The sequence below is a fragment of the Schistocerca nitens genome, chromosome 5, assembly GCF_023898315.1.
Source record: "Schistocerca nitens isolate TAMUIC-IGC-003100 chromosome 5, iqSchNite1.1, whole genome shotgun sequence".
NCBI classification, from domain to species: domain Eukaryota; kingdom Metazoa; phylum Arthropoda; class Insecta; order Orthoptera; family Acrididae; genus Schistocerca; species Schistocerca nitens.
In genome coordinates this window covers 400,969,363-400,982,857 of record NC_064618.1, presented here as the reverse complement: position 1 = coordinate 400,982,857, position 13,495 = coordinate 400,969,363, and the positions used below count along the sequence as shown (strand labels likewise).

General features: G+C 44.2%; 1 protein-coding gene across 5 annotated transcripts in view; it reads right to left on the bottom strand.

Annotated features, from left to right (window-relative positions):
* The window catches only part of LOC126259391 (proton-coupled amino acid transporter-like protein CG1139), a 284,611-nt gene that overhangs the window by 125,892 nt on the left and 145,224 nt on the right, over positions 1 to 13,495 (bottom strand). For 2 of the 5 annotated variants that reach the window (XM_049956156.1, XM_049956153.1), the window contains exon 1: positions 7,688 to 7,793. The exons of 2 other annotated variants lie outside the window; for them this stretch is intronic. In XM_049956156.1, the coding sequence (XP_049812113.1) occupies positions 7,688 to 7,699 (12 nt within the window). In that variant the 5' untranslated portion in view covers positions 7,700 to 7,793. Of the gene's footprint in view, positions 1 to 7,687; positions 7,794 to 13,495 lie in introns of those variants that run through there. One more of the 5 variants, XM_049956155.1, reaches the window with a different exon arrangement.

Here is a 13,495-nt window from a genome sequence, read left to right as displayed (position 1 = left end):
CCGTGTGGCGGCGCTCGGTCTGCAATCACTGACAGTGGCGACACGCGGGTCCGACGTATACTAACGGACCGCGGCCGATTTAAAGGCTACCACTTAGCAAGTGTGGTGTCTGGCGGTGACACCACAGGATTATCAACTGGAGGTGGACCAGGGAGAAAATTGCTCAAATAACAAGAACTTCAGCAAACAATGTACCGGCTAACATTTTCTTCAGACCAGAGGAAAGTTACTACCCTCAGGCAAAAAATAACGCAGTGATTTGGTTAATGGGCAAATATACAAGTTACGTTTTTAACAATATTGGGAGCGATGAACATATTGAATACAAGATGTGTATGGAAAATGAATTCGAGAAAATACTCAAATATCAGAATCACAATAAGAAATATGGTAACATGCTCCGAATTGTCTTCAACCGAATGGGTATAGGTTAGGAAGTGGATTCCTAGTAGAAAGGGAATGGATTGGGGCACGTTCCCGACCCTAACCTCACCTGCAAGTCACACATGAAAAATAAATCAGCAGTACAGCAGACACAAGAATATGGCGAGAAACATCTGGTGTCTGATATAAAGGAAGATCTTGAACTCCCTATAGATGCGTTTAGAAGGCTGGAACTGACAAAAATAACAAGGCAGTGAAATATTTTGAGATGTCGCTGTTCGGGACTTCTCTTCTGTCCATGTAATTTACCCTGTAAGGAGCACACATCAAGGATTTACTGAATGATTAATTTGGGTCTGGGAAATGATGACGAGGAACCGGCTGCAGAAGAAGAAAATGTGCATGCTGATCTGCCACCAGTTGAAGGTGACAGTGAAGGTGCTAAATTGTGCTACTGCTAAAGACTCATTTTTTGAATGCTGTAATTTATGACTGCAATTATCTGTCACCTTATTTATGTCATTTCATTGTAGCCATTTTTGTTACTGTTTTTGGTGAATAAAAAATAAATAAATAAAAAGTGGGTAGCGTTCAAGCACCGTAATCGCTGGATCGAGTCCCGTTCGTCAGTTTTTTTATTTTTAACACAGTCATTTTCTTTACTCTTTATATTACAATTGATATAATGGGAAAAATACGTGTAATCGGATGAACTTTTATTAAATTTACAATGTTATTTGGCAGTCTACAAGTTTTTACTATCACAAATAATATAATATTCATAACCGTCGACTAGTAAACGACCAAACGCATAAAGTGATACTGAAAATGTGTGCTTGTCCGTGATTTGAGAAATCCCTTATACCTGGAAGGAGCCCGAAACTACTTGTTACCTCCAAGTTTTGATCGGCACAGACGGCTTTCGAAAGATGAACAATTACTCGTCGGTTTAGACATTACGAGTACAATTGCAGAATGGTATTTTTAGTAAAAACATGGAAAACATTAAGTTAAATGGCACCAACTGCATTGAATAAGTGCTGTTTCCGCATACGCAAGGTCTTTTGAGGTTTTCCGTGGAAAAACAAACCTCGTTAACATTTTCAAAAACCTGTCTTTCAGCCGATAATTTGGAAGCAAACAATGCAGAACGCGGCATTTCCTCAAATATCGGCGCTGATAATTGATCATGCAGTATCGAGTGTATTTTAATAGCGTCTTCACGAGAAGCAATTTCTCGTTCTTTTTCGATTAAATATGAACAGTTTTGAAGACACGGACAAGCATACATTTTCAGTATCACTTTATGCGTTTGGTCATTTACTAGTCGATAATTATGAATATTGTATTATTTGTGATAATAACAATTTGTAGACTGCCAAATAACATTGTACATTTAATAAAAGATCATCCGATTACACGTATTTTTCCCATTATATCAATTGTAATATAAATAGTAAAGAAAATGCCTGTGTTAAAAATAAAAAAAACTGACGAACGGGACTCGATCCAGCGATTACGGGGCTTGAACGCTACCCACTTTTTTTTTATTCACCAAAAACAGTAACAAAAATGGCTACAATGAAATGACATAAATAAGGTGACCGATAATTGCAGTCATAAATTACAGCATTCAAAAAATGAGTCTTTAGCAGTAGCACAATTTAGCACCTTCACTGTCACCTTCAACTGGTGGCAGATCAGCATGCACATTTTCTTCTTCTGCAGCCCACTCGGCTGCCGCCACTTACTGGTAAAAAGGGCCACTGACAGGTATATATTTGACGACCGAAATTATCTTGCGATTTTCTCAATAACGCTTGGGAAGTACGCGCTACTGCTTACACATTTTGTTGTCCTAATGGAGTACTACGAGTGTACGAAGTTTGAAGTAAATCCGCGTTCCCCGACTACAGCATCAGTGACAATCCTTTCGATTCTTCACGTGGTTTAAACACTCGCACTGCCTGACAAAAAAAGTGAAGTACCCAGATTACATGGAGGGACATCAATGTACGAGGGCGTGCCAAAAGGTAATACTTTCGAATTTTTTGTATGAAAACTCGAAAATCTTTTTAAATAAAATAAACGTTATTCACAATCTACATCTACATTCTTCATGTCTACATATTTGCTGCCATCTGTCGGTAGAGAGCTCCGAATTGTAGCGTGTAATATGGCGGTGCGTAACGTAACTGCGTCGACGTGTGAGAAACAGCTTGCTGCAATCGAGTTTCTAATTCGAAGAATTCGTCCACACACGGAGCACCCGTCTCCTTCAGCATGGCAATTCCAGGCTACACACGAGCGCTGACACATCTGGAACAACCCGATGCCTTGGGTTCACTATCATCGATCATGCTACATATGGTCCACTTGACCCCATCCGATTTTCAGCTGTTTCGAAAACGTGAAAAACATCTTCGAGAACTTCACTTTCATGGTGATGAAACGGTGCAAGCAGAGAGAGGCTGTTGTTCCGTCAACAGTTCCAAACATTATACGGTGACGGTATCGACAAACTGGTCAGTCGTTGGGAGAAATGTATTCGTCGCCACGGTCACTTTCTTGGGAAATAAATATGCTGACATGAAGAATGAATATGCAGAACGTTAATAACGTTTGTTTCATTTAAAAAACAAGAGTTTTCACATAAAAAAATCGGAGGCATTACTTTTCAGCACCGATACACCATTGGGTAGAGGTCGACCGCAATCAAGCAGATGGCGCTGTCGCAGTGCCTGCGCAAAGCGGAGGCCAGCCGCTCACTCTTTTCCAGGAACTATGGAGAGAAGGTGCGTTTTGGAGTCGTGGCCAAAGGCGGAATTGAGAGCTGTTATCCGCTATGAATGGGCACGTGGAGTATCAGGCACAGAAATTCATAACCGTCTTGTTGAGGTGTATGGGTCAGGTGTGATGTCGAGGCAAATGGTGCGGAGATGGTGCCAGGAATTGAGTGATAGACGTCAGCAAGTGCAGGACATACCGGGACCTGGACGGACGCGCACGGCCACTACAGATGGAAATGTCAGGAAGGTGGATGACACGATTAAAGCGAACCGGCGTATTACCATCGATGGAGTTGCGGCAGAACTTGGAATCGGTCATGAGCGAGCTCACAAGATCATCCACGACATTCTTCGATACAGGAAGGTGCAAGCACGATGGGTGCCCCGCCAACCGACCCCGACACACACGGAATAACGCATGGCGTTCAGCCTGGAACAGCTCGTTCGTTACCATGAATCTGGCAATCACCTTCTGTTTCGGATTGTGACGGGGGAAGAAACGCGGGTCCACCATTACACGCCCGAATCGAAGGCCGCATCCATGGAGTGGAAACATCCGTCATCACCTGTCCGAAAGAAGTTTCAAAGCACTCCGTCTGCAGGTAAAATGGTACTCACCGTTTTCTGGGATTCCAAAGGAGTTTTGCTGCTGGACTTTCTGGAGGATGCAACCATCAATGCTGCGCGGTACTGTTCCACTCTGTCGAAATTGAGAGAGGTGATTCGGAAAAAGCGGCCTGGCCTTCTCAGATCTGGCGTTCTGTTGTTGGATGACAATGCGAGACCATACACGGCGACGGCAACGCAAAACCATATTGCAACTCTTGTTTGGGAGCGCCTACACCATCCGCCTTATAGTCCGGATCTCGCACCAAGTGACGTCCATCTGTTTCCTGCTTTGAAGGAGACTCTCGGCGGAAGGCGCTTTGGCAGCAACGCTGAGGTCAAACAAGCTGTTCAACACTTCTTCCGTATGCAACGCCCTGATTTTTTCCTGGAAGGCTTTTTGAAGCTTATAAAGCGGTATGAAATGTACTTGGAAATTTTGTACAACAATAAAGATATGTCTTATCTTTAAAGTCTCATTCTCTTTTTTTTCCTTTCACATACAACTCTGACCACAGTCGACATGGGAAACCTATTTTTCACCTCCCGCACGTATAAGGGGCTTGAACAGCGTCACGTGTTGTGTGATTGTTGTGAAAGAGACGGAGCTGTCGCGTACTCTTGTAAGACAGAGTTTGAATGTAGCCTCATTGTGCGGTTCCATCTGACGGGCTTGTCGAATTGTCCAATATCCAGATTTGTGGGGCAGTAGGATGTCGCAGTCGCCCAATGTGAAGGCAGACATGCTGGTTTTCAAGGTTGCGGACGACCATCTCCGACAACTACATGCTAGAATCGTCCTAGTGTGCACCAGGAGCATCGCCTCCCCTTCACATCTTCGCCCTGCCATCAGAGTGCTGGACTCCCTGCCACATTCCGTATTATTCCGCAATGTTGGTCAGAGACTGGCAGCAGCCGGCTAGGGAACTGTCGTCCTGACACAACACAAACGGCTGTGTGTGGAATGGTTCCGTGACGTGGAAGCGTGAACTGCTGATGAATGGCGTCGTACTCAGTTCAGCGATGACTCGCGGTTGTACACTACCCCGGATGACAATTGTTGGCGTGTGTGGCGAGAACCTGGGAAGAAGTCTCATCCTTTCAGTGTTTTGGAAAGACGCATTGATGTTATTCCTGGTGTCAGGATGTGAGGAGCTATCGGATATGACTTCAGATCACGACTGGTACTAACTGAGAGAACATTGAAGGCGTAACGGTACGTCATGGACTTTCTGCATCCCTATATGTTACTTCTTATGTGACAGTATCGTGGTGCCATCTTTCAACAGGACAACGCTTGTCCACACATAGCACGTGTCTCTATAAACTGTTTGCGTGAAGAAGAGGTACTTCCGTGGCCAGCAAGATCCGTAGATCTGCCTCCGGTCGAACTCGGAGGTCAACTCCCAGTGCCAGTATGGAGGGTATTAAGAACCAGTTACAACGGTTGTGAGTCAGCTTGCCTCCGAAGGGGATGCAACTGTTTTATGATACCCTTCCCAACCGTATCAGTGCATGCATCCAGGCCAGAGTGGGTGTGACCTCATACTGCCAAGTTCTTTGTTAATTTGAATCAATTTTGTAATTACTAAAATAATATCACCTACTATACAATAGGTGGAGTTAACTTTATTTTTCCGCCAACCCTTCTGTATGTTTCACTATTTTTGTCTGGCAGAGGATTTGAGTTCAGCGTTTCGAAACGATAAGAAACGGAAATAATATACACGGAAGTTCAAAATGGTTCAAATGGCTCTGAGCACTATGGTACTTAACTGCTGAGGTCATCAGTCCCCTAGAACTTAGAACTACTTAAACCTAACTAACCTAAAGACATCACACACATCCATGCCCGAGGCAGGATTCGAACCTGCGACCGTAGCGGTTGCGCGGTTCCAGACTGTAGCGCCTAGAACCGCTCGGCCACCCCGGCCGGCATACAATAAAGTGCCAAAGAAACTGGTATAGGCATGCGTATTCAAAAATGAGAGACGTAAACAGGAAGAATACGGTACTGCGGCCGCCAACGCCTATATAAGACAACAAGTGTCTGACGCAGTTGTTAGGTCTGTTACTGCTGCTACAATGGCAGGTTATCAAGATTTAAACGAGTTTGAACGTGGTAATCGGCTCACGAGCGACGGAACAAAGCATCTCCGAAGTAGCGATGAAGTGGAGATTTTCCCGTATGACCATTTCACGAGTGTATCGTGAACATCAGGAATCTGGTAAAACATCAAATCTCCGACATCGCTGCGGCCAGAAAAAGATCCTGCGAAAACGGGACCAACGACGACTGAAGATAATCTTTCAACGCGACAGAAGTGCAACCTTTCCGCAAGTTGCTGCAGATTTCAATGCTGGGCCATCAGTAAGTGTCAGGGTGCTAACCATACAACAAAACACCATCGATGTCGGCTTTCGGAGCCGAAGGCCCACTCATGTACCCTTGATGACTGCGCAACATAAAGGTTCACACCTTGCCTGAGCTCGTTAACATCGACTTTGGACTGTTGATGACTGGAAACATGTTGCCTGGTCGGACGAGTCTCGTTCCAGATTATATAGAGCGGGTGGACGTGTACGGGTATGAAGACAACCTCATTAATCCATAGACCCTGCATATCAGCTGGGGACTGTTCAAGCTGGTGGAGGCTCCGTAATGGCGTGGGGCGTGTGCAGTTGGAGTGATATGGGACCCCTGGTACGTCTCGATACGACTCTGACAGGTGATATGTGCGTAAGCATCCTGCCTGATCACCTGCATCCATTCATGTCCATTTTGTATTCCAATGGACTTGGACTATTCCAGCAGGGCAATGCGACACTCCACACGTCCAGAATTGCTACAGAGTGGCTCCAGGAACACTCTCCTGAGTTTAAACACTTCCGCTGGCCACCAAACTCCCCAGACATGAACATGCCACGTCATGTGGCGGTCCTTCTGCGTGCTCTCGTGGGCCCTACACAATGTTAGGCAGGTGTACCAGTTTCTTTGGCTCTTCACTGTATGTATCCTTAGTAACGACGGTGTTTAGTTCGTTGTGAGAGTCATGGGAAGAAGCAGCCGTGGGAAACTGTATACAAGAACACTGCGTGATCGTTTCTTGAGAACTGCTCGACATTTTGGAATCCAGGAGCAATGGAATTGGACGAATGAAATCACAGAAATGTTTTGGGGCCGTAATGTGCAGTTACACGGAAGTTCTGCGGAAATGTAGTATGATATTAAAATAATATGTACCATTTGAAGTAAAACACTTTTCTTCTCTTGAAATGTCTTAACGTACATTTAGAGGAACAATATACCAAATAGACGGTGAAATATTTATATTTCCTCCAAGGACAGGATGAGAGAGATAGAGGAGCATTTCGAAGCATGCAGCTATCTTTTCCTCGCTTATTACGTGAACTGAATAGGACAAAGTACCCCAAGACGACATTCGACGGATGCTTTGTAAGTTTTAGATATGAGAGAAACAATATGACATTGGAAGTAAACCAAGATTTTCAGAATACAAGAAGTAAAATTCTGAAATAAACATAAGGTGTCCAAACAACTCGTACACGTGCAAGAAGCCTTCGGATTTGACGCCATTTTCGTACGTCACTGATGCTCACGAGTTGGTTTGACGAAGCTGAACGCCCGTACTCTACATGTCTATGTCACAATGGAGTCATGGGTGGCACCACATTGCCTTCATACTTTGACACAACAGTGCTACGTTTAGAGGAAAAAATTGGGAAGGAGATAATCAGATGGAGCCAAGTGGTAGGGAAAACGCTCGGAGGACGTTACTGCATAAGATGAAAGCTTTGGGGCATACGGAGATGTGGCACGCTAGAAAAACAACAACTACACACTCTACACTCTCAAGTGCCACAGGGAAGCTACAAAAGAATATTACCTGCTCACCCATGAAGTTCTATTGAGGAGACCATACGGTACAGCTGATTTTCCCGATTGCCGTTCTTAGGCACGAGTTTCTCTTTCACATTGTCAGCCACCGACAGCTCAAAGAGAACTGGGCGGGAAGTGTTCCACGGGTGCGTTCCGACAATGACGGCCAAATACGAGTAATTTTAGCCGACGTGCACGTGACGCGCGCATGTATTTCGGAGCAGGTGGTGGCAGCGCGAATGCCTCCGGCCGCCTTGTGTAACCGCTGGCTGCCGGTCGGCCGACTATGTCGCAATTACCCGCAGTGTGCTCCCAATGTCAGGGACAATCTACAATAGCGCCAGCGCCGACAGCCAGCGGAAAAAAACCCACGGCACCACCGCCCAAGACGCGGGTCGCTGTCCGCTCCAGCGCACATCTTCGGGAACACGAGGCGCGTGTCAGAAATGGGCGCCGGTCGGTTAGAAAATAAGAATGTCTGCGCTTGCGCATAGCAGGCACAGTTCCTCTGTGGGCCAAAAGCCAAAGATCCTCATACAGTTATTGCATTCTCTTGGCGAACCACAGTACAACGCATACAGTCGCGACACTCACTACTCTTGAAAGATGTTTCGTTTGACACCTGGAGTGACATTTGCGCTCCAAGTGGGGAGAAAGTAGGCCGTCCCTTAATGTCTTACACGTACCGCACACAATAGGAATAATGTTTGTTTTCCATTCCTTTTCTACATAATTCCCGAAATATTTATTTGATTTTTATTTCACAAGCTTTAGTCTGAGATCAAGATATGTGGATAACCACAAAATACGCTACGCCTCAATAGGGAATCAAATGACGTAAGCTATAATGTAAGAAGTACTTGCGAAGTTTATTACATTTGAATCAGTCATTTCCAAAATCATCATTTTTCAGGAATCGAGAAAAATATTTAATCTTGTATGTGTAACAACTTTAACAGTTTTTAAAAGCACCAAAAATAAGTTGATAGTAGGCAACAATAAAGTTCTTTCTTGAGTGAAACAAGTTTCACTGTACAGTGACAGCTTTCTGCAGCGTGCACGACCAATGCACAGTATTCCTTCACAGTATACTGTGCATAAGATCCACTCTCCTTACTACACGTTTTATCAGAGCAAAATCCTTGTCACAAGCATTAAAAGAGTGGCCCCTTATAGGAACGAATTGTTTCACTTTGTGAAACCTCCCTGCATACACTAATGCAGCACACAACCTAATCATTCAATGACTCTTGTTTTATCCAGTGCATCCATCTGAAAACAACCTCAACTAGTAATTAATACTGTTGGATGCATTTTCTTCTATGTAGTTTAATAGGTATTAACAAACCTCCTTTTCCACCGTTTTTGCTGTTCCATCATGGTATGCGTACATTCGAGATGTTTTCATATTTTTGATAAAAAAAACATTATCCACAGCTGCCAGAGATAAAATACATTCTGGGCAGGAATGTGTGATAATGATTCGGCATAAAATGAAAACACAGCTCTAACACGCTATTGTCTTTCTGGCACTGTACTTGGGTTTCTTTCATTATACAACAAAACATTTTGCTACGGCGTTGATGAGCCAGTAATTCAGCAACAGCCACTCGTTTTGCAACTTCGCTAAGAGAAGAACTCATTATCTTCACTTTCAACTCTTCACATTTTACTCAAGTGTCCAAATGAGGATGGCCCAAGGCAAGACTGAAGGGGTACATCTGGGAGGGGTACATCTTCGAATTTTTATTTCCAAAGGAAATTTGAAAACGGTGTCGTAACTTGGTGCTGTGACCTCCGAGCGCCGAAGTGGACGTGTACTAGGCGCAGTGTGCTACCTATGAGCGCAGAGCTCTCTTGCTTTGCTACCCTCGATTTCGTTTCCTGTCCCGCCCTCGAGTATCTGGACACTGGCTTTCATACCACTATCAGCCTTTACATATGACCAGAATTTTTTTGGTTTTTGTGAGAGATCCGACAATATTCTGCTATGGTAGTCGTCTTGTGCGCTTCATGCATTACCCTCTTGACAGTCAGACGATATCCTTCAGTGTTTCTGAAATAAACCGCTTTCAGCTGTACATGAACTTTTACAGGAACACGACCGGTTTAAATCACATCTTCAGGTGTACATCTATAAGACAGCAAACGCAGAATCGTAATTTTGATGGAAAAAGTGATACCTATCCATATAATCTATGCTCGTGACAACTAACATGAAATACTCACATGTCAGTAAAACATTTATGCCCTGAGATGGGAAGGAGGGAGACTCAACCTTCTCAGAATGAAATACTCTTACCCGCAACAAGAAGGTCGTCATAGTTCATGCTGACCAGTTGAGAAACTCTCACGTTAAAACCGCATTTACCTTCAATGAAAAGAGCAAAATAAGAAAACAAGAAAAGTTGAAAGTCCAGCTAGCATCACTGAAAGCAATAGGTTTAGAAAACTGACTTCACACCAGACAGCGGCGGACGGTAACACCCCAACCGCCTCGCCGTGCAGCGTCACACTGACAGTGTGCTCAGGTTGTAACGCTCCCGTTTAAATTCCTTTATTGGGTTTTGTGTAATTTACCGAAGCCGCCAAACAGTTAATTATTATGATTATATGCCCGTGTGCTTAATGGATGAAAGGCTATCAGTTTTTCTGCAGTGGTTTCGGGGGTATTTCAACCGAGTGCGGCTGTTTTGCAACTGAATAGTGGAATGATTTAAAGTTTGTCTATTATTAAGGACCACAAAGGTTGCGATGTACGAACTGTATTGTATTTTCTACGAACACACAAATTCTGAGGCAGTTGCTACCTTCGCCTTACACGTCTAATTACGGTTATATCTTTTTATTGATTGCTGAATTTAATTACTTCGTCACACGTAATGCTGATGGTTAACATTCACAACAATCCTCACTGCGATCCATGGTTGTTGCCGGCCGACGCAGTTGACGCAAAACACATAATTCGGCACTTGTCACTTTCTGTTTCATATCACTCGCCAATCGGTATTAGTGAGGGTCAACCCCACGACGATCAGGGGGACGTGCTCACTCGTCATACTGCGGTGAATTTTACCGTTTACAACTCACTCGGCCACCATTCTTGCCCATTTCTCCCGCACTACTGCTCACTCGACACTCGTCTCATTCGACACTAGTCTCATTGCCTACTGCAGCACTCGACAATCGACTCCTATCTACTATCGATCTGGGCGTCGGGTACTAGCATCTATGATCGTGGGATCACGGATCCCTTACAAGGTGTATCACGGAGGGCGCTAGCGCCACAATACACATGGGCGGGGGGGAAGTTGCGAACATTTTTTCGCGTATCCGTATATCATGGGAATGACTGAGGCCGCGTTACACAGCATAACCATATAAACTGTAAAATACTTGAGGGTAAAAATCGTTAAAATCAAATAGAACAGACGCAAGAGCCTATAACGGCTAGTCCAGGATCAATAACCAAGCAGTCGATCAACTATGACATTATGACCTTGAAACGTAGTCCGAGTCCGACAGTGTATCGTACTGTATTAACTCCGCCTGATTGTTGAGAGTGTAACGCCCAGTCTGCAAGGGTGAAAATCTACGGCCCGGTCACGAATCCAACACTGGACTCTTCGGTTAGCTATCCGCTGCATTAACCACGCAGCTCCCTAATCGGACAAGTTTCGAGTTTGTTGGAGTGGCTAACTGTTTGCGGGGCAACATTGTGGTGACTGTGTGCGGGGAAAAAGCACACTTGCAGTAAGATTTTGTTAAGCATTCACAGAGCACGTTTAGTTTTCTTGACTAGGACCACGAAGTTTAAGATGGTGGACTGCAAGGAACTTTGATGATACGGAATCGCGGCTCCCATGTGTAGCATTGGTCTTCATACTCTTTATGAGGCGAGTAAGTTCGGACATTCCGTACAGAACCGTTTGCTTCTATTTCATCCAAATGGTAGAACATTTAATTTCATTACAGTCCATGTCGGTGGACCTTTGTTAATGTTTTGCGACTTTTATAGATTTTGATTTGTTTGATTATCTCAGGGCTGGAACTCTGTGTGCCTAGTGTGATCTGTGTATGAATTTTACACGTACTGTCGTGGTTTAACTACCTTTGGACGCAATTGGTACAATTGGTAGAACTTTCATGGATTTCTCACTGTATTTAATGTTAAAGCCAGAGTCAATCTCCGTGGATATTCTACTTCGTGCTTCTCTGAATGACCTTTCAGCAGAAAAGTTAAGTCTTTGAGATGAGGTAACGCAGCTAGAGAAGTGGCGACCTTTATTCTAAATAACGTGTGATTATTTGATATCTTGTAATTGTGAGATATTATAACAGACTGGATCCACATGGCCATCACACTGCACGCATCTATCGGGCACATTATCTTGCATATTTTTCGTGCATGGTGAGATGAAATGAAATGTCGTGTGGCTAGGGCCTCCCGTCGGATGGACCGTTCGCCTAGTGCAAGTCTTTTGAGTTCACGCCACTTCGATAGTTGCGTGTCGATGGGGATGAGATGATGATGATGAGGACAACACAACACCCAGTCCATGAGAGGAGAAAATCTCCGACCCAGCCGGGAATCGAACCTGGACCCCTTGGCATGACGTTCCGTCGCGCTGACCACTCAGTTACCGGGGAGGGCATACTGAGGTGTTTGTTACGATTTCTCACGTTTATGTACTTTCTGTTTCCTGTCGCTATGCCCACGTAAATCGTTGCACAAAGTAAGTGTTACCTGTCAAGGTAATATTCTACAAATTATTTGCAGTCAGATCACGATACTAGTGTGATATTGAGTGTAACATTATATATGAGAGGGCATACGTTCTAATTCAGAGCACACTTGGACTTAATTTCAAAGATAATCCAGTTTAAAAACCTCCCTGGAACGTTACTGGTTTCATACGTGCCTCCAGTCAGCAGATTTCATGAACTGACATAGCATGTGCCTCAGGCATGTCCAGAAATTCCTCGAGACGACATTTGGAGCCCGTTTGCTTCCATGCCAAAACGAATACAAGGGCGTACTGGTGCCAATGGGGGTCAAGCCTCATACTGGTGTTGAAGATCATTTTAGTCCCGAAATGAATTGAAGTCCAATACTCATTATGTAATGAACATCTCCATATAGTTCGATAAACGTCGCGCTGATGGTTCATGGTATTACACTTTTCGTTTTCGTGACTGTAGTAACCCCCTTAACCTTTAAGTTTTCCAGAAAAGTCGTAGGACAGATCCACGAAATAATTATAGGCCTATATCGTTCACGTGAATCTGTTGTAGAAATGGAACATGTTTTATGCTCGTGAATTATGACGTTTTCGGAGAACAAAAATCTTCTCTATAAAAATCAACATTGATTCCGTAAGCAGACATCTCGCGAAACTCAGCTCGCTCTGTTCCTCCATCGGATCCATAGCGCTGTACACAACTGGGCTCAGGTTGATGCCGACTTCCTCGACTTCAGGAAGGCACATGACACTGTTCCGCACTGCTTTTTAATTAAGAAATACGAGCTTTCAACAGATTTGCGAATGGATTCAGATAGATAGACAGCACGTCGCATTTAATAGAATAGTCAGTTTTAAAGGTAGTTTCAGGGTACCGCAAGGAGGTGTGATTGGACATTTACTGTTTACATTGTACATAGATGATCCAGAAGAATGCATCGGAAGCTCTTTAAGACTGTTCGCAGATGATGCAGTTGTCTGCAAGAAGGTATCAACGCGAGAAGACCAGCTATTTGCAAAAGGACCTACAGAGGATTGATGAATGGTGCTGGTACTGGCGGTTGACCCTGAAT